Source organism: Solanum tuberosum, unplaced genomic scaffold (genome assembly GCF_000226075.1).
Source record: "Solanum tuberosum cultivar DM 1-3 516 R44 unplaced genomic scaffold, SolTub_3.0 scf00090, whole genome shotgun sequence".
In the NCBI taxonomy this organism is placed as follows: domain Eukaryota; kingdom Viridiplantae; phylum Streptophyta; class Magnoliopsida; order Solanales; family Solanaceae; genus Solanum; species Solanum tuberosum.
In genome coordinates, this window is record NW_006239013.1 from 546,968 (window position 1) to 568,917 (window position 21,950).

The following is a 21,950-nucleotide window of genomic DNA, read 5'->3' on the forward strand; positions in this document are numbered from 1 at the left end:
TGGCCAAAAAATTATCGGTTGCATATATCACACAAAATCCATGGACTATAACACATGAAAAATGACAAAAATCATATTTTCGGTCCGGACCTCGTTTTAACTTGTTTGTCGTCACGAACGCCCACAATTTTTTTTGATCAAACAACCGTCGGATGCACATATCACACAAAATACATGGACTATAACATGAATAATTTTTGAAAAAAATATTTAGAAGCATATATCTACATCACAAGAGAAATTGTTAACAGAAACAAATAAATTTAGACTACATCATGTTAACTTCATATATTGAAACATTACATACTAATCTATATACTAAGCAAAAAAATAATTATTATATCATCACAATTAGTTTCCTCAAGTACTCGAGGTTAAGGAATATACCCTCTTAGGGTAGAACAATTTACTTCATCAGAATAGTGGTACATCATATTCCGCTACTTCGAACTTACTCAACGACAATAAATCACATGAAATTTTTTAAAATGCAAGAAGAAGAAGAGTAGAAGATTAAAAGAATCGTGGTTGAAAAATGAGAGGAAACCCCTCTATTTATAGTCTTCGAACTTACTCAACGACAATAAATCACATGAAATTTTTTAAAATGCAAGAAGAAGAAGAGTAGAAGATTAAAAGAATCGTGGTTGAAAAATGAGAGGAAACCCCTCTATTTATAGTCAACAAAGGGTAGTATAACCATGTGTTTTTTGTGTCTTATCTGAAAAGTTATGACCTTTCCGAGAAGTCACAACCCTTTCGAAAAGTCACAATTTATTGAAAAAGTCACATCTTGTTGTAAAAGTCACAACTCTTCGGAAAAGTCACAACTCTTCGAAAAATCATAACCCTTTGAAAAAAGTCACAACTTATCAAAAAAGTCACAACTCATCGTAAAAGTCACAACCTAATTTAGAGATATTATAGTAATTTAACATTTAAGTTAGGAGTTCATGCTTTTAAGGTAATATAGATATAAATAGGATGATATGATATATATATATATTCTATTGCTTCTTTGGAAATTTTGAAGAAAAAAAAAATTGTCCTTAAGCCTCCCGACTCATTCATTTGTATGATGTCAAAGAAGCAAGTTGTCCAGCTTTGTTGATATCCTTGTTATCCTTAAAGGAACAGATCAACCACCCATTTTCATGTTATCCATACCAAACCTACTTCAGTGACTGAAAATGAGTAACTTGTCAAAACAACTTCTTCAGAATATACTCAGTGGTGGAATCAGAATTTTCGCTAAAGAGTTCACAATATGAAGAAATAGACACACGAAAAAAGGATTCAATATCTACAGTATATACCTAATAAAAAAAACTTTAATTAGGTATAAACAGGAGGATAGATAAACCCCTCGGTCCTATCTGGCTCCGCTCTGAATATACTCCTCCAAGTTTTCTGGACCACCCCATTGAATATTCCAGTTCACCTGTTTTTAAATAAATATCCATCATCTCAATCTTGTGTGAAGCAAGGAATAATGGATTCTTCATGGGAAGCTAGTGTAACTGATTCCATAAATGCAATTTACCTTTTATTCTCTGCTTACTTGGTTTTTGTAATGCAATTGGGATTTGCCATGCTTTGTGCTGGCTCTGTTAGGGCCAAGAATGCAATGAATATTATGCTTACAAATGTAGTTGATGCTGTTGTTGGTAGTCTTTCATACTATCTTTTCGGTTTTGCTTTTGCTTTCGGCGATTCAAATCCATTTATAGGTGCTAGTTATTTTGCTCTTAAAGACATTCCTTCTAGCTCTTATGACTACAGTTTCTTTCTTTATCAATGGGCTTTTGCTATTGCTGTTGCTGGAATTACTAGTGGTTCTATTGCTGAACGTACCCAATTTACTGCTTATCTTTTCTTCTCTTTTTTCCTTACTGGATTTGTTTATCCTGTTGTTGCTCATTGGCTTTGGTCTTCTAATGGTTGGTTAAGTCCAAATTCAACTTCTCTTCTTTTTGGTTCTGGTGCTATTGACTTTGCTGGTAGTGGTGTTGTGCATTTGGTTGGTGGGATTGCCGGTTTTTGGGGTGCTATTGTAGAGGGTCCAAGGGTAGGACGGTTTGATGCGTTTGGTAATCCTGTGAAAATGAGAGGCCATAATGCTACTCTAGTAGTGCTTGGAACATTGTTGTTGTGGTTTGGATGGTTCGGGTTTAATCCTGGATCATTCGACAAAATTCTTGTTCCGTACCCACATATGGTTGATCAAGGTAACTGGACCTCTGTGGGACGGACTGCAGTCACAACTACCCTGGCTGGTTCCACCGCGGGGATTGTAACCTTGTTTGGACGAAGGTTATTGGTGGGACATTGGGATGCAATGGATGTTTGTAATGGAGTTCTTGGTGGGTTTGTTGCAATCACTTCAGGTTGTTCAGTGGTAGAACCATGGGCTGCAATTGTGTGTGGGTTCTGTGCAGCTTGGGTACTGATTGGATTGAACATTTTAGCGCTTAAATTCAAATTTGATGATCCGTTAGAAGCAGCACAGTTGCATGGAGGGTGTGGAGCTTGGGGTTTGATATTTACAGGGTTGTTTGCTAAAGAAGAATTTGTGTTGCAAGCTTACAATTCCGGTAAAACACAAGTTATACGACCTTCCGGGCTGATTTTAGGAGGTGGATGGGGTTTGTTTGGGGCACAAATAGTTGAACTATTGAGTATTGTGGTTTGGGTAAGTTTGACAATGGGGCCTTTGTTTTATCTACTTCAGAAACTTGGAATTTTGAGGATATCATCGGACGAGGAGGTTGCTGGTCTTGATATCTCTTGTCACGGAGGTTATGCCTACGATGCTAGACAAGAAGAAAGTGGCGCTCGCTTCTATGGCGAGTATTTAAGGATGCAACAACAATAATAAGGTGCACACCTCAACTCTTCCACCTGTATCTGCTATCCGCTACCAGTATATATGCAACTTTGTAATTTCCTCACATCCTTGCTGTATTTACGGGCATCTTAGCTATTAAATTCTCTCTGCTTTTGATTCAATGAACATGTATATATTGTATTGAGAAAACTTGTGGAATATATCAGAGAACCCTCGTTTAATTATTGACGTTTATTATTGCAGCCACATGGTGTTTCATAGCTCATACTGCTTCGCGTGAAAATGAAGTTAAACCTTAATTGAGGTTGTTAATGTATGGATCAATGTTGTTGCTCCTATTTCCATTGCACAGCCAAATAGTCCTTGATCTGCTCAATAATATAACCAATGTCTACAAGTGTGGTAGATTATGCAATGGCTAAAACAATTCATCTATATCACTTCCAAACGGGGTCTCCACCTTCATAGTATAATTCAAGACGCGACACACAAGGTACATTTTGATAGAACTTGGTTAAAAAGAAGAAGCTGATTCAACCAGTTAACTTTAAGAATCTGCACTTAGTATTAGATATGGTAGAGATGAACTTTGACAAGACATGGCCCCAAAATATTCATCAACAAAACACTACAGACAACTCTATACTGACTGTTATATACGCGAAATACAATTCAGTCATTCCAGTTCTTGATATTTCAGCTAGACACACTCTTTGTCCATTTACATCTCCCAAGTCATTGCATGCCTACATTTATTTCACAAAAGGTTAAAAGGAAAGAGTTAGATGCAGAGCAGTTATCTCAATTCTCACACATTTATATCGAAACGAAACAATGAAACACAAGCTAGACCTGTCATTGACACTGCCTAACTGTTCCGTTATTTTCTTAAACATAACAAGGGAGATGGTCTTTGGAATATCAACTCATAATAACACATTTTGAATTATAATAATCTTTTGATCACTGAGATATTCCTATTGGGATAACGGTTGAACATATTTTATGTTTCTCCATAAGATTAGATAAGAATAGCGTACTGTCTATTTTTCACGAAATCATTCACTTATCTAATATAACAAGAATATTTAGAAGATATAATATAATGTAATACCATAACGATCAACTAAAAAAGAATCATTAAAGAGCTTAATATGAATATATACCTGAAGGATTTGACATTATATCATGCGACTGGAAACATGTCTAGATGCCATTATTTCTTCTTCCTTTTTACCTCTGAAATAGAACTTATTTTCTAGCATCTAATGTTCAAACTAAATCAATGGAACATGTCTTTTCTTTTTTTTTACATTAATTTATCACTAAATTATGGTAAATTTGATGTAAACACCGAGTATATGTAAGTTAATCCAACTGCTACGATGAGATTGTTTACTCAAGTCAATGCACAAGTCTTTTTATACACTTTCATCACTTAAGCACAACTCATTCATATGTATTTGTTAAAAAGGTAACCTTTTTACTGCTTATTCTTCAATCTTACAATGATTACAAGATGCAGTTTATACCGTAATGCTGTTTATGAATAATGAAATATTGTCTTGGCTTGAGAAATGACATATTATTACCTGTATGCATGTACTATTCTGATTTTACACGCTTATAGGACATGGAATGTAAAATATGTGTTATCTAGCTACACCAGATGAAATCTTCCTTAACAACGTCCATCTAAGCTTCTGCTATTGAAACTTGTCAATTAACTAAAGTTTATGCAATTGTGGAATTCCATTAAAATAGAAAGCTTTTTATCCAGTTAGGCGTCAGTAGTGGAGTAAAGTTGGACAAAGGTACAGTTGGATAACTAACACACATAATGCAATACTAGCTACTTGAATATGAATTCCTCTTCCTTATGCTTGTGCTGCGGTTCTGTAAGGGATGATCAACGGAGTCCTTTTGATCTCCTGACTTCATTTCTTCTATTTCAGTAACCTGTCGCGAAGTGGAAGCAAAGAAAGATGGAGTACTAGACTGATATTCTTCTTGGTAAATCTCATCATCACTGCTACTGAATATTTCAATAGGTGACTTTCCCTTGTCTGTTTCCTCTTCATCCTCCGATATGTTCGTGTCAGAGTCCCTTTCGCTCCAGCTAGTTTCAGAAGAAGTATCACTGACTGTGTGAAACAAAGTAACACTCTCTTTCTTTGCTCCTTGAAATGAGAAACTCCTTGTTTTACGATCGGACAAGGGAAGGAGAGATGGTGAACGAGGACCAATTTCATCCCTTCCCAAACTGTATGATGTTGAGAGCTTCCTCTCAATGTTTTCCCTTTGTTTAACTAGATTGCCCAACTTTTCCAGCACCTCATTAGCTATTGCATCCTCAGCAGCCTTTTGTTGAAGCTCTGTGATTGATCTATCAAAAACTTTCTTCTGAAGTCGAAGTGATCGCTGAAACATTGGGCCCAAAAGAAAAAGACAAGTTCAGTTTCAGTGTTTTGCTAGAAGGTGGAGTAACAGAACAAACGAAAGGGAAAAGGGACAGAAATACCTTTTTACTATACGAAATACTTTACTTTTGCTCTCCATTTTATGTTGAGGTCATTCATACTCTTGTTGTCAACAAATCGTCTCGTATTTGTCCTTGACCCCAATGGAGCTCCAACATGAAGTATAATAGAGGTAACTTTAGACCGGAGCTGAGCTCCGCTAAAGCCAAGGTACAATACGAGAAAATTTGTTGACAGCTAGAGTATGAATGACTCCAAAGCATAACGAAGGGTAAAATTAAGATACTTCGTACAGTAGATAAGGAACTTGTGGGGAAGCACATAGAGAGAAGCTGAATCCATAAAATGTGGCTTCCAGCTTAAATATCAGATTTCATATAAGAAAAGACATAAAGGTGAAAAGAGAGTGGGAATATAGCTCAGCTTACTCTTTTATCTAAGAATTTCCCAAGATGTTGATTTTGAAGCTTCTTTTTCTTCCAAAACATGCAGCAAAATTTTACTATTATTGCTAGTACTAGCAATATGATAGATTCAAAGATCAGAAACAGCAAAATTGTCTTCTTGTTCCCTGAAGAAAACGAAGGGAATTATTCTGGTATATCAATTGGTTATCTATATCACTACACAAATGTAGGATGTTACCTGTGTAGGTGCTGAAATTTTCGGGCGTAATCTGTGAGCAGCTTAATGCAAACTTCTGACCTGATGCAAAAGAATTATGTGACATCTGACACGAGACGATGCTAAGAATTTCTCGTGATTGTCTAGCTACATTCTAAGATAAAAAATTTAAAGGTACAGAATTTTACGTGAGCTTCGGCATGGCAGCCGGTTCCCAGTACCTGCACAGAAATCCATCTCCATTAGATATACATTAAGCACAAATGAATTGCAGATGGAATTCTCTTTAGGATTCTACGTGTAACTCCAGAAATGGAAATTTATTTAATCAATCATATGAAATATTTGAGTCCTTTCGAGTCATCATGTGTCCAATGTAAATACAGAACATCCATTATTGTGAAGAAACTCACTTGAAGCTGCAAAAAAGGCGAGGAGGACACTTTCATCCAGGAGAAAATGTTGCAGGTCACTTCTCAAAAATTCTGAGGAGAATAGGCCTGATGCAATAAAAAATAATGGATGTTAAGAGTGCTGCAGAGTACAAGATTTATGTATTGATGTTGTTAGTACCAAAGAGATTTCGGGGCTAGGGGGAAGGACGGAAGGTAGATACCAGGATATTGTTCAGACCAAAAGATGATCCCAGTAGCTGGATTAATCAGTGTGAAGATAACACCCTTTGATTTCATCGCGGAGATGTAAGTGTAATCTCCAATTATCCGAGTAATCTTTCCTTCAATCTGTGTCTGAGAAACATAGATTGCATATCCTGAACAACCAAGAACAGGACTGACTTGGATAACAGAATCCATGTTAAGCACTTTAGGGAACTTTTTGAGAACTCCTTTTGGTGAAAACGAATAGAGGTATCCGTCCAATGAACCAATAGATATCCAACCTGGAATTGAATTTGAAATAAACATGAATACCTTTGAACGCTCGATTCAAGTAGAAGTTCGTGATATATGGTAAGGACTAATATTACCATTAGAATCAACAGCAGGGGCATAATCTCCCATACTTAGCGGTCCAAAGCTTTTCTGCCACAAAATGCTTCCCCTGGAAACATCAACTGCTAGTATCAGAGCTTTAGCTGCTACAGTAACATACAACAGACCGTTGTTCCCGGCTTTCATGGTAAGTGTACTTCCGAATGAACTGAAATCTTGTATCCATTTAAAATGTGGACTACGAGTTGACAAAGCATAAATTTCTCCTTGATTGTTAGAAATCTGCAGTTGAAAAGAAAAACGGTTTTGAAAATGCAGAGATAGAGCCTAGTGCAAAGGACAAGCTTAAAAAGCATGGAACACGAAAACCTTACATATATGCTAGCTTCACAGTGATCGAACACAGGGACTGAGGAAAAATAACATTCTGTGATATTTTTCCTACAACCTTGACGATATCCATGCTGATAAAGCAACGGGCCAACACTCCAGTACAGCTTTCCTTGCAACCGGTAAGCAAAGAGACCCCGGTTTTTGACATTGATAAGTACACAGGAACTGGATATACTTACTGCAAGGCCAATAATATCCCCTAGTCTTTCATATTCCGAACCAAAGAACAATTCTACAGCTAATTCAGAACTTCCTACGTTCAACGGGTTGATCTTCAGCACTCTGTCTTCTGCAATCACATATATCTACCAAAAGTAGCTTTGCATAATTAAAAACCAAACACAACTACTAAAAGAAATAATACCAACTAATTGAACAAACAAGGGTACATGAATGAAAAAGTTTAACAAATAATGACCAAAACAGTCTGATCGAAATGAGTTAACGACAATAAGAGGCTTATATGCATTTTCATACAGACATTGCCAAAGTCTGAGGTTAACAACTCCAGAATAGAGGAATGTTGAAGCTTACAGGCATGACATCCACTCTTTGCCTCATCCCGAGAGGGAGAAACAAACAGTATAATAGCATTTTTACAGAAAACTTATACAGGCCTAACAGATCATTTGCTTATACGTAACATTTCCTATAACTTATTTGTTTTAAGTATTATACACTTCACAGTTCACATGATTAGAATGTCAAAGTCTAATTGCTCATATGACAGTCCATAAAACCATTTTATCAGATTCACTAATTCAACGTAAGAGTGTAAGTCAGTTTTAAAGTGAAGCCTTGCCTTTCGTGATTCTCCTTGAACTGGAGCCATACTTGGACTGCATTTGTAACTGAGAGATAACGTCCACGCGACAGAACCATTGCTTTCAAAGGCAAAAAAGTTCTTTTCTGAACACAAATAAACCTTCCCATCATCACTGATCAGTGGCTTACTGAGCTTATATGCAGCTTTCTTGAAAGATTCTTCACCTAAAGAAAACAAATGTAAGAATTCACGAGATTTTAGAACGTTAAATGATTCAATCTCACGTATTAAAAGAATTTATTTATTTTGCGAGCTATGTTTGATGCATCTAAGATTACAATGAGGACAAAATTCAACAGCAAGATCAAATGACAAAAAGGAGGAAAACAATGTAAAACTATTTCAAATGCTCTCCAAAAAGATTACACTATCAATGCATTCAACTTTATGAGTTGTGGATGTTAAAACGATGATTTTTATGTGTTAACACATATTTAATGAATTTCTTTACACAAATACACTGTTTGAGCACAAATTATTGCGTTCTGCCGAACCCATACCTGGGCTTCTATCTCCACCCTTGATGTAATACAACTTGTGGCACAGGAACACTTCAATATATGTTAATTGCAGAAAAACTCGCTTTACATCTTCCTAATTAGTAAATTTTCACTCTGTCATGTCATGTGAGTGTATATAAGTTAAATCTATATCATAACAAATAAATACTACTAGCTTTCCTTTGTTCCACCCTATACTTCTCAAAAATCCAACAATATGTGTCAAATATTTTCACTTACATTTATAATACAAAGTGATACCTGAAAGTATTTGGGGAAGTGGTGATAATAGTAAAAGCAGGGAAGCAAGATGAATATGCAGAGACATCATTGTCAAACGCATAAACTGAAAAAGAGTAGGAAAAAAACCAAGTGCAGAGCGGTTAATTAACCTCTATGGTGAATGCGGTTAATTATGAATGATCATTTTTATAAATTAAATGATCTAGTATTTGGTAAGTTTATAAATAAAAGATTATCTCAAAAATATTTATATGTAATCTAGCAAAATATTATGAATGTAAGATGGGGGCGACGGTGGCCGGGTACATTTTGGCAATAAGAGATCCAAAAATGATATTTTTTATTTATTTATTTCATAGCGATCAAGAGATCTGAATCCTCCGAAGCTATAATTATTTATAATTGTATTACATTTTTATTGAGTAATCTTTATTTTTACACCAAAGAGATTTGAAATAAAGTATTTTCTCATGTGAAAACACACCCATCAGTAAACCAGATCAATTGACATGCAAATTATTTTTTGTTCTTGGTTAATATCCTTTTACTATATATCATGTTGTAATTTCAACGACAAAATAAATTGTTGTAATTAATCAGGTATAAAATTCAAAATTATTTTATCCACACATTTAAATTAATTTTGTTTTAGATATATGTGATACCAAAATTGTTTGGTACTACAATTAGGAGTGATTATGGGTTGGTTTTAAGTTGATCTTTTATTAAAATCAAAATCAAAATCAAAATTAAATTAATTTAATAAAAAAAATTAAACTATTAGAATCAATCCAAATCAAATATAACACATATTTATTGATTTGGTTATTGCCCATTTGTTTAGTTTTTTAAAATATCTAATATATATTTCTCTCTTTCGGTCCCCTCTCCCCTCTCTACGATTAGGAAAATCTATTTTATGCTTTCCAATTATCCATTATTACCCTTTTATTATAGGAGCTAGGAGCCATAGTTCTCTTGGATTAGAGAGAAATCTCTCAAGATCTTTAAGTTGTAATTAAGTGAATAATATATAAAAAAATTTAGATAAATCTTATACACTTATTTCTTTACTAAACAAATTTGAATTCATAAATTTCTTTTAAGAAATAGGTTGAAACGTATAAAGTTCATTAGTCTATTATAAATAAAATATTTAAAATTAATTATAGCTATATAATATTCTAAAATTTGTGTATACAATTTATCAATTTGGTTTGATTTTTTTTTTTATAAAACCAAATAAAATATTATCAAATTTTTAAATCCAAAACCAAACCCAAATAACTATCGGATTGGTTTGATTTTTCATTTTCGGTCCTTTTTTAATCAAACCATAAACACCTCAAAGCACAATGACCTATACATTATGAAAATTTAACACTAGCAACACTTGGATAACACAACTAAAAGATCATTATCTTTCCTTATAATTATTTACTTTATGGATAAATGGTGAGATAGCAAACAAAACCCTATCCAAACTTAAAACCAAATACACTCTTTAGTTATGAACCAAATATTCATCTAATAAGTATACAACAACAACATATCCAGTATAATCCGGTCATGAGAGGGTAGAGTATAGCAAACCTTACATTTACATCAGAGGAGGTAGACACTAAAGAAGTATATGCAGTTCATATACATTTAGACAATACATGGATTATAATCCCAGCATAACTTTATCGACGAATCAAAGGATCACCATTCATGGGACAACATAGGAATAGGGATCAAAAATCGAAACATGCAAGAGGAATAGAAGTGTGATTAGTTGATACTAAAACAACAGTTCTTGGACAATTTTGGTTTACAAAATAAAGCAGTTAAAACAGAGGAAAAATCACATCCCAAAAAGGGGAAAACTTGGAAGTAACTCCCACAGGCAATTATTAGGAATATTAACTAGACAATTCTAGTTTTATAGTCACCCTTCAGGACAAAGTATTATCCCAAAAAAGTATTTTCTGCCCCTAAAACTCTTGTATATCTTTCAGCAAGTCTTCTACCTGAACCACCATCTCTGAATAGTTGAAATAGGAGTATTCAGGAACGGGACATAACGTTGAACAACTGGATTTACAAACCCTCCGATCTTAGCCCACACACTCTGATGGTAACCAGCAGTAGCAGGAGCATGATACATAAGCTTCAATATCTGCAAAGAGTTGCATACTAGTCATTATAACAAAATATCTTGACAAATGGGAATAGTTGGATATTGAAGCTGCCTAAGGTAACATGTACCGGACCAAGGAAAAAGGACAAGATTTAAGAAACTATAACTGCTATTATTTCATCAACTGAAAATTCTGAATCATGATGCTATCAAAGTATGCGGGGTGGCAAATGAGGTGCGGTCGTTGGAATAAATAGGTGCATACCTAACCCTAATCAACTACATACATCCAACTATGTGCTGAACCAATTTTCAATTCCAACAACAAATGTTTCCATTAAACAACACGGAAACAGAGACAGAAAAAAGAAACAACATGCTCTCACAATTTTAATCGCTTGTTTCAATCAAAGAAATAGATCATATATAAAAGGCAAAGATGCCGATGATAAAAGAATGAAAATGAAAGTAAAAGACAAACCTGCCAATACATGAATGTTTGTATAATATTACGCTGCCACCTGAAATTTCATGAACATGAACAGTTAAGATGCATATAAAAACTAAAATAAGAACGTCAAGCATAACAAGCACCAGTAAGGGCCAGGAATAAGTTGACACTTACGATAATAGAGAGACAACCAGAAGAAATCCCAGTCCAATTTCAGCCTGTGAAGACAGTATGTTGAGAGTAGTTACGTTTGACTCGACCCATACGCAAGCCTCTTCCAAGTACTTCCTGTAGGTGGTCAACAAGTACAGACATGAAATAACTCTGAAACACCCAACGTACCATCAATAAGAAATGAGCAGGGAAGGGGTATCAAATAATAACATTCACCATAACATTCACCAGATGGCATTTACATATAATCACAAATGTACAAAGCTTTCGATGTTTTGACAGGAAGGGAAAAGGTCATATACAACTAGAAGGTTCACATAGATGAGAAGTTCAAGAAGAGATGATATACAATTTTTTTTTGTGCAATCACAATTGCAGGTCAGCTACAATTTAGTTTTATTCATAATACATCAGACACATTTCATTAATCCATATTAGCAGTAAGAATGAGCTGTTACAGAAACCTATATCACAGATTCGTTTGAAACATAAAGATTCCTGTACTACAGTTATTTGATTATTTAATAGGATTGTTGTACTGCTTTTCTCCTAATCAGGAATATGGGTTGATTTCAAATGATTATTTCATCTGACTAACAATTTCAAGAAAAACAGCTATTTAATTTCTTTGGTAAGTGGTAACACAACAAAACAGCTTTATACCTGTACAAAGAAGATCTGCTGAAGTTACGTCGAAGAAATTTACCAACATGGTCAAGTGATCGGCATATAACAGGAATCAAAGAAACTGCATATCATTGGTCATGAACAAATTATTAAATGAAGTTACACAGCTGCTATACACTAAGAAGAATATAGCATCAAAAGAAAAAACACGAACTGGAGCATAGCTTACATTTCAGGTAAAGATGGGAAGTGACAAAAGTGAGACAGTAAATGAAGGAGATGAAATCCTTCGTCACAATAACTGACTGCAACCAAACTTGCACTGCTTGTAAATTCCAAGCCCTCGGTTTCTACAAAGAGTTACCAGATCAGAAATAGCCTCATTAGCCCAAAGGACATAAAACTGATCCCACGTATGTAGTTCAACAAAATAATTGTTTTTTAAAAACTTACCCCATATACTGAGTATAATGAATATAGCGAAGAACATGCAGTTCCCAAGAAGGACAGTCGGTATGCTCTGTTTGACAGATTTGCAGGTGTAAGCGGAAATATTGAGAGAACTGCAACAACAAAAACCTGCAGGAAGATACCAGAAAGCAATTTCAGAACTACTTCATTAAAATAAGCAATTTAAGAACTCTCTAACTATTTTTGTAGTAATACCAATGCAACAGTATCAAATCCAATCATCAATATCTTGTTCAGTGTGTCCCAAACTTCAGTTCAAAGGCAAAAGAGAATATACCAGGAAACACGAAGACATGATAATGAAAAATCAGCCTTAGAGAAGCAAAATGGTGATAGGAGCTTCAATAAACCTTGACTCACAAGTTTCCGAGAGGTCTTAGCATAGAATTTCTATGACATGTTTCCAACTTATGCAACAGACCACAAAAGACACTTTTTTGGAGGGGGTGAGGGTGGAGTGCAGAAAGAATTAATGCACCATGACATCTAGAATAACCAACGAATGAGGCTAAAGTAAACAAATCTGACACAGACATGTACATGAGTCTAGTTTTTTTCATAGATCTAGACATCTAGTCACTAGAATAACTTAAACCATTACTTTATTCTTGATATCACGGCGACCTCAAGAAATAAAAGGCAATGATGCAAAGTTGTCTCTAATTGATACTAAAATCAACTCTTCCTCACAATCTTTCTGCTTTTCTTTTTCAATTTTATGACCCTGCCTACAGATTTCAAATAACAAATAAATTGAAAACAAGGCTGTAGAAGATCCTTGGGAAGAAATAATTCTATACTGAAATTTTCCGTAGACACACCCATACTCATAAAGAGGGCATCCACAAGTACAAAAAAGTTGGCATATGTAGGTACACGAGATATATTAGTTTAAAGGCATAAAGATTCTATCCTTGTTGTATATACTCCACCTTTCCCTTACTGCTAATAATAATAAGTTGACCATTTGATCTTCTACGGTATATCAAAAACTTCAATATTCTAACTCAAACATGATTTTCTACAATATTATTGTGTTTAAATTATAAAGAAAATGTCCACATGTTTCCCATCTTTAGTGTACGTGTGAATATACAGTACCCAAGCATTCACTGAAAATTGTATAGTTTTTCGGTCCCATCGAAGTGATGTCGGATTTGAAGTTGGGTTTGTTGACGTGCCCGAAGTTCTACTAGCTTGACCTACACAAGAAAAATTATATAAATTGCATTAAAATGAACCAAAGATTTATATCTGAAGTGAATAATTTCTCCAGAAGGAAGGGCACATTCCATTTAGTCGAAATTCAAAAAAAATCATACCAGAGTTACGCTGTCTTGGCTGGTTATTAGAAGGTGTGGACGATGATGATGATGATGGTTGTGCAGCTGATGGTCTTGCTGATTGGGACGAACTGCTGGTAGTCATTGGCTCAACCACTAGACCAGGGTCCTGAAAATAATGGATATAAATTCAAACAAACCAAAGCAATCTCCCAAGATCAACCTAAAAATGTAAAGATGTGTCCCACTGCAGATATCTGAAATGGTATTTTAAGTACAGCAAAGCTCAAGGATCCATCAAAATTGCAGAACTGCTACTTCAAGAACTTGAACTGACTCCCCACTCTTATCATTATTGTGTATTAAAAATCTCATTTTGGTATCAGTCTACATTGCTAGGAGCCTAGGAGTATTCACACACTATTATATGACATGATTAGGAGCCTCCCTTCTGACTTTCATCTGTTCCCCCAAGAAAAGGGAGGATGAGGTAATTAATCAGGTGAAATAAGGTATACATCCAACAATAATCTCAATCAATAGACAACAAAATATCTAAGCCATTAAATTATCCAAAAGAAAAGACAGTACTATACCTCAGGATAAGTGACAAAAATGTTGAAGGCAAAGATATATAACACAAGTGAGAAAAAGAGAAAAAGAAAGTAGAAGCTGGAGAGGAGGGGAAAAGCAGAGTTGAAATTCTCCTCTGAAATTTTAAAAAGCCAAAATCTCTGGAACTCCATGTACTTAAGGATACAATAAAAGTAGGAAATAAGACGAGAATAAGCTTAATAGTAAAAGATAAGGACAACGAGGATGACAACGGAGTTAAAGTATAATATTAGGAAAAAGATCCCACATGATAAGAAAACCTGCATGAATTTCATGACACACCACATCAGGAAGTGCTAGGAAAAAGAAAGTAGTGCAACAACTTACAGTTAAGTAGATTTTATTATTTATTTTTTTGTGTACCGGGTGGAAAACCAAAAAAAAATAGAGTTTTTGACAAAACTAAAAGACTCTTTTTTTTAAACAAAAGGCCTTAAAAACTCAACTTCATTTTGAAGAATGACATACTTAAACAATCCATTCCACAAAGAAAAGAGGTGCAATATTTGGAAAATTTTACAGATATTTTCAGTGCAGAGAGTAAAAGTCCCTGAAATTTGTATACAATCAACTCGGAGTTACAAGCTAATACCATTAAACTCATCCATAGTACACATTTTAACAAATAATCAATGAACCCCTCAACTTGGAATGACCTATAAGCCACTGAATACCTAAACAATTTACCCAAAACCCAATATTTTCCAAAAACCCTTTGGTTAAATTGAATCGAGAAAAATTTAGAACTAAGAGCAAGGCTTCAAAATATAAAAACTGGAGTGCCAAGTCCCAACAAAGTATAAACAACAGTAATCGAGATTGACATATTAATTAAAAGACATGTAGTAAAGAAAGTTGGCAGTAAACCCCATCTGAAGTCGAATGATTTTGAATATAGCAACGAACAATTATCAAGTTGGACCGAAATCCCAAAATAGTTAAGGTGGGCAAATACTGACTATGTATCGTTGATAAAACTTGCGCTTGAAATGGTCGACGACATCAGAACGGGAAGCCATGTGAGGAGGAATGAGTATATTGGACCAATAATCTGCCCATCTTGGATCATTCTCGTAGTCATACGCTGCTGCTGCTGTGTTCTTCAATTTCTGTTGATCTTCTTCTCCTCCTCCCATTTCTTCCTCTTTCTCTGTTACAACTCAACCTGTCCACTATAGATAGGAGTTAAAAACGACGACGCTAAGGGTTTTCAAGGAAAATTTTGGGGTTTTGACTTTTCACTAAACATACCATCAAAAACACAAATACATACCGGCTTATTTGGTAGACTGTGTAAGAATAATACTCTACTAAATATGACATATTAGTAATGGTTGTATTATTTTTTATAGGGAGAAGGATCTGAAAAATACCTTAACCTTGGTCAGATTTGTTGTTGCGATACTAAACTTTCATGAGGACCTATTACCTTCCTAGACTATTTAATACCGTATTTTAAACATATATATTTACCCACGTGGACATAAAAAATAATATAAAATTATAAATAGTAATGTGTCCACGTGGGCACATATATACCTTTAAAATACACTATTAAATAGTTCAGGGGTAAAAAATATGGTATTAAATAGTCTAGGGAGGTAATAGGTCCTCAGGAAAGTTTAGTATCGCAACAGCAAATCCGACCAAAGTTGAGATATTTTTCAGACCCTTATTCCTTTTTTATATATTGTTTGGTTTGATAGATTAGAAATAATAAGCATGGTATATTTTTTATTAAAAAAATATTTATTTACAAAAATATTATTCACACTTTTTCGTTTTGTACACTTTCATTACAACAAGATTCTTTAATAAAACATCACATTATAATTATTTGCTAAAACATCATTAACTCTCTTTTTTTTCTAAAAATAAATTAAATAGTTGTTAATATTGCTTCAAAATGTTTTTGAGGAAAGGTGACGAAGAGTTTTTTTTAAATCAAACTTATTGTCCATCTTCATGTTTTTTAGGAATAGAACCATATTTTGAGTTTCTAACAATGTGATACTAATTTATTGTTATTTTTTATGTTTGTACCACATATTGGCATTGAAAGGAGCAGAGCATTCGAGCAATGACAAAGTCCCATATAATATGTATAAATTACGAATTTAAATCACAAAATCAAGCAAATTAGTTATTTCAAGTTACGTTTTCAGTATCCATTTTTGAGTAACTCGTCCCTAGAAGTAATAGTACGTGTATTTGTTCTATTGTATTTTACCCCTTCATAGCACCTTTTGTCAATTGTGCGTAGACTTTGAAGTACAATGTGGAGCAGCTACATTTTTTTTAATTTTCAAAAATATTTTATCAAAAAAAAAAACTCTCCGTATCAAAAAACTAAATATTTGCAGTAATCTATATATTTTTAACTGCAATTTGTGCATATATTGTTGGCACAATTTTACCTTTTGAGAATAATATCAGTTTACGGTGGAAAAGTATTGGGAAATGTTTTGAGAAAGCTTTGAAGATAGTTTTGTCATTAGTTAATTTAATGAAAGTGTTAAAACCCTTTGTATTACTAATACCTAGAAATTAATGGTATTAGTAATGCACCATTTAATACACAATAGAGTATATAAATAATGTAAACATTAGTTGTACATGGTATGAAAAAGTGTACCAAACAAGGTACTACTAATACACAAAGTTAATGCACGCATTATTTTTACTAATACACTCTACCAAACGACCCCATACACTATAGTGCTTTCATTATATACGTTAGAACATGTTTGACATTGTTGCTAAAAACTACTTATTTTTAGAATGACTTTTTTAAAAATGATTTTCTTTTTAAAAAAGCTGCTTTTGAAAATTTAAATAATAATTTGTGTTTGGCTAATTCATTTGAAAAGTGTTTTTGATAAACAAATTGTGTTTGACTAATTTTTAAAAAAGAGTGCTTTTGAGAGTCAAATTACAAAAAAGGGTAAGTATTAATGTACTTTTAATATTAAGATTATTATATAGAGAGAAATCATTTTAAATATCTATTTCAAATTTTTTAATTAAAATGCATATATTTAAATTTTCAATCAATATTATACATAAATAAATAAATAAAATAAAATATTAATACAATATTAACATGATGATTTTAATATAATTAAAATTATAGCAAGCAAAATAAATTCAAAAACCATTCCGCGAATTAAATCACTACATAATTTTTTTTACCATAAACAAATAAAGTCCTTCATATTTTTAATTCTGCAAAAATATTGTTATTACCTTTATTTCTAATTTTGTAAAATAAAAAGTAAAATAATATATAATATATAAAATATAAAATAATAATATATAAACATAAAATAAAATAATTATATAAAAAAATTTAAAAAAAAAACTTGAATGAAACTTAAGCAAACTTATGAGATATGCTAATTAATTAATAAGGGATATATTGGTAAATATAAATATATGAAAGGGATATTTTAGTCTTCAGAAAAATAATTTCATGCTTCTGTTTTTCTTAATAAGCAGAATTTTTTCGTTTCTTCTCAACAGCAGAAAAAACTATTTCTACTTCTATGTAAAAGCAATTTTAAGGATTTGTCAAACACTGGATTTTTAAAAAAAAAAAATTCTAAAAAAAACACTTTTAGTCTCCCAACAACAATGTCAAATAGGCTCTTAGTTTGATTTGTTACGAGGTATACAAAAAATTATGGTCTAAAATAAATTATAAATATTTGTGTGATTATAAAACATTTCATTAAGGATAAAAATGAACATTTTATAGTTGAATTATAACTAAATATAACAAATGCGTTACTCTTTTTTGAATTGACCAAAAAGAAAAGTGAATCATAAAAATTGAAACCAATGGAGTAATAAAATTGAAGCATGACTTTTCATTTAGACACATGAAGTAAATTTTGTACATTTTAAATACTCATTTCGATACGTTTAGCTAACTTGACACATTACTGCCTCATTTATTTTCATTGGGATTAAGTTGTATGAATCTGAATACACATCTGAATATTAAAATGTACATTAAGATCTAAATGTCCGAATTTGAATGTACATATGAATATTAAGACGTAGTCTATGAATCTGAACACTAAATGATTAAGTTTGTTTGCTTTCAATATCTAAATATGCACAATTGCATATGAAATAACTATATTTTATATAAAATTTAAATTAAGAACAATACAAATAAAACTTATATATCAATATAAAACAATATTACAATAAGATAACATAAACTCTTTAAAGAATTAAGTTGATGCCAATCAAAATTTTCAAGTAATCTGAAGAAAGTTTGCTTTGTCAACTGTATTTTTTAGTGTGCAAACCTAAGAATAAAAGTAAGAGATTCTTTGTGTTCTTGGTCCCTGATAGGTTTATAATAAAAATAATAATTATATTCTCTGTTTTCTCTTGCCTTCTTTCGTGCTATAACTTGATTCCAATTGGTATCTGGCAATTCGAATTGGTATCTAATCTCCTTCCCTCTTCTGTCCGCAGATGGTTAACACTAGGTTCAACGGCGTCAGGCCCACAACTCCTGTCAATGCTCCAGCTGAGGAATCCGCAGCAAAAGGTCGCGGTCGAGGCAGGGGTAGAGGAAGAGCAAGGGGCAGAGGCCGAGGAAGGGTAGCACCTACTAGGATGGAGCTCTGGTTGAGAATGCTCCCAGAAATGAGATCTCTCTTGCGCATCATGAAGAGATCGAAGAGAATGGAGAAGTTGAGGAGGAGGAGAATGTTGGACAAGAGGAAGAGGTGCAGGCTGAGACTACAAGTATTCCTCCCTTAGACCCAGTGTTAGCTCAACATATTATGTCGTTCTCAAAAGAATTGGTTGGTCCTGGAGTACTTCCCTTTGTTCAAGAAACTCAAGCTCCCACCAATCCCCCTATTGCTATCACTATCCCCAAGGTGGGTGGAACTGTAGGTAATGATGCTTTCTTCCGTCCTTTGTTGGGTCCTTCTATGACTGGTAATGAGCATGAGATGTTGACTAAGTTCTTGAAATTGAAACCGCATGTATTCCATGGTTCTGAGATTGAGGACGCATATGAGTTCATCTTAGATTGTTATGAGAGGCTTCATAAGTTGGGAACTGTCCATCAACATGGCATGGAGTTCGTGACCTTTCAACTTCAAGGTGAGGCTAAGCAGTGGTGGAGAGCTTATGTGGAATGCAAATCTTCAGTTTTACCCCCATTTACTTGGACCCAGTTTCATGCTTTGTTCTTGGAGAAGTATGTGCCCCGGACTTTGAGAGATCGTTAAAAAGATGAGTTCATGGCTTTGGAACAAGGTGGTATGACTGTGGCTGTTTATGAGACTAAGTTTCATGCTTTGTCTAGATATGCTACGCAATTGGTGACTATTGAGGAAGAGAGGATCCGCCTATTTGTTAAGGGACTAAATTCTGAATTGCAAGTATTGTATGTTCATATGACCTCTGCAGGAAAAAGCTTCAATGAGGTAACAAATTTTGTGAAGAAAGCGGAGGGGTGAAGCGAGACGGTCAGGCTAAGAAAGCCAAGAATTCAGGCAACTTTCAGGGTTCTTACTCCAGAGGTTCAGGGAGGCCGACACTTGCAGCCCGGCCAATTCAGTCTGCTATGCCCGTTTCTACAGGTAATTACTCATGGACTCCACCTCAAAATTTGATTTAGGATAGCCAGGGAGCCGCACCTTCGGCGGGCAGCAGGCCATCTTTTGATCGCACTTGTTATAATTGTGGAGAACCTGGGCATATGAGGAGAGATTGTCCCCACCCGCACATGATGGATTACGCGCAACAGCAGACGAGAGCAATGGTACCCATGGGAAATGGTAATAATGGTCAAGGGCGCCCACAAGGTGGGCAATGAGGAAATCAGCGAGGCCGTGGAGGTAGGGGAAATGGTAACGCAGGCAGGGGTACAGTGCAGCCAGGCAGGGAAGTCGCTCGTCATGATAACATGGCTCAGTGTTATGCCTTTCCGGGCAAGACCGAGGCAGAGGCGTATGACGCCGTGATCACAAGTACTATTCTTGTCTGTGACCAGATGGCTAATATGTTATTTGATCCGGGTTCTACTTATTATTATATGTCCGTGCGATTTGCCTCAGAATTTGCTATGATTTGTGATATACTTGATGCCCCCATCCATGTTTCTACCCCAGTTGGAGAGTCTGTCATAGTCACACATGTCTATCGTGCTTGTCCTAATTGTAATACTAGTTTGTGACTCTAGAAATTTCGGGAAGGGAAAATTTAGAGTGGGAAGGGGTGTATAAGCCTAAGTAAGCTAAGATCATATTCTCCATTCGGGCTAGGAAACTGGTAGGGCAGGGTTGTTTGGCTTATTTGGATCATATTCGGGATGTTGAGGTTGAAACCCCCTCTATTGAGTCTATTCATGTGGTGTCAGAATTTAGAGAAGTGTTTCCTACTGATTTGCCTGGTATGCATCCGAATAGAGATATAGATTTCTGCATTGATTTAGAACCTGGTATCCACCCCATTTATGTCTCTCCATATCGCATGGCTCCAAAAGAATTAAGAGAGCTTAAGGCTCAAATCCAAGAACTTCTTGATAAAGGATTCATTCATCCTAGTGCTTCCCCGTGGGGTGCTCCTGTATTGTTTGTTAATAAAAAGGATGGTAGTATGAGGATGTGTATAGATTACCGATAATTAAATAGGGTCACCATTTAAAACAAGTACCCATTGCCTAGGATATATGATCTTTTTGACCAATTGCAAGGTGCATCAGTTTTCTCTAAGATTGATCTAAGGTCTGGTTACCATCAGTTAAATATTAGTCCTGAGGATGTGCCCAAGACGGCGTTTAGAACCCGCTATGGGCACTATGAGTTTCTAGTTATATCGTTTGGGTTGACAAATGCGCCTACAACTTTCATGAGTTTGATGAATGGTGTGTTCAAACCATTTCTTGATTCGTTTGTTATAGTATTTATTGATGATATTTTTGGTGTATTCGAAAAGTGAGGAAGAGCATGCCGACCATCTTCGTATTGTTCTGGGTGTTCTTGGGAAACAAAGGTTGTATGCAAAATTTTCTAAGTGTGAATTTTGGTTGACTTCAATTGCTTTTTTGGGGAATGTAATTTCAAAAGAAGGGGTAATGGTAGATCCCCAAAAGATTGAAGCGATTAAGAATTGGGTTCGGCCTAACTCTGTGACTGAAGTTAGAAGTTTTGTGGGGCTCGCTAGCTACTATCGTCGGTTTGTGAAAAACGTCGCTTCTATTGCCACACATCTGACAAATTTGACCAAAAAAGAGGTACCTTTTGAACGGATTGAAAAATGTGAGGAGAGCTTCCAAAAGCTCAAGACTCTTTTGACCACAACAC

At 34.5% G+C, this 21,950-nt stretch overlaps 3 protein-coding genes across 3 annotated transcripts; 1 reads left to right on the forward strand and 2 right to left on the reverse strand.

Moving 5' to 3' along the window:
- Positions 1-1,452: 1,452 nt before the first annotated feature.
- LOC102582511 (ammonium transporter 1 member 3) lies at positions 1,453-3,281 on the forward strand. The gene is made up of 2 exons (XM_006346793.2): positions 1,453-2,879; positions 3,092-3,281. The coding sequence occupies exon 1, from the start codon at positions 1,493-1,495 to the stop codon at positions 2,873-2,875; it is 1,383 nt and encodes a 460-aa protein (XP_006346855.1). The 5' UTR covers positions 1,453-1,492; the 3' UTR covers positions 2,876-2,879; positions 3,092-3,281.
- Positions 3,282-4,696: 1,415 nt separating this feature from the next.
- Positions 4,697-8,952, reverse strand: LOC102589323 (protein GAMETE EXPRESSED 3). The gene is made up of 10 exons (XM_015308554.1): positions 8,886-8,952; positions 8,101-8,288; positions 7,280-7,603; positions 6,941-7,187; positions 6,569-6,853; positions 6,366-6,452; positions 6,131-6,173; positions 5,974-6,033; positions 5,757-5,919; positions 4,697-5,269 (listed from the first exon to the last, which is right to left on the reverse strand). Exons 1-10 carry the CDS (start codon positions 8,950-8,952, stop codon positions 4,697-4,699), a joined length of 2,037 nt encoding a protein of 678 aa, XP_015164040.1.
- A 1,651-nt stretch (positions 8,953-10,603) lies between these two features.
- On the reverse strand, positions 10,604-15,811 carry LOC102582855 (transmembrane protein 33 homolog). Its single transcript, XM_006346794.2, has 9 exons — positions 15,570-15,811; positions 14,035-14,164; positions 13,814-13,914; positions 12,695-12,820; positions 12,471-12,591; positions 12,278-12,362; positions 11,615-11,728; positions 11,471-11,510; positions 10,604-11,028 (listed from the first exon to the last, which is right to left on the reverse strand). The coding sequence occupies exons 1-9, from the start codon at positions 15,744-15,746 to the stop codon at positions 10,876-10,878; spliced, it is 1,047 nt and encodes a 348-aa protein (XP_006346856.1). The 5' UTR covers positions 15,747-15,811; the 3' UTR covers positions 10,604-10,875.
- Between the last annotated feature and the right edge of the window lie 6,139 nt (positions 15,812-21,950).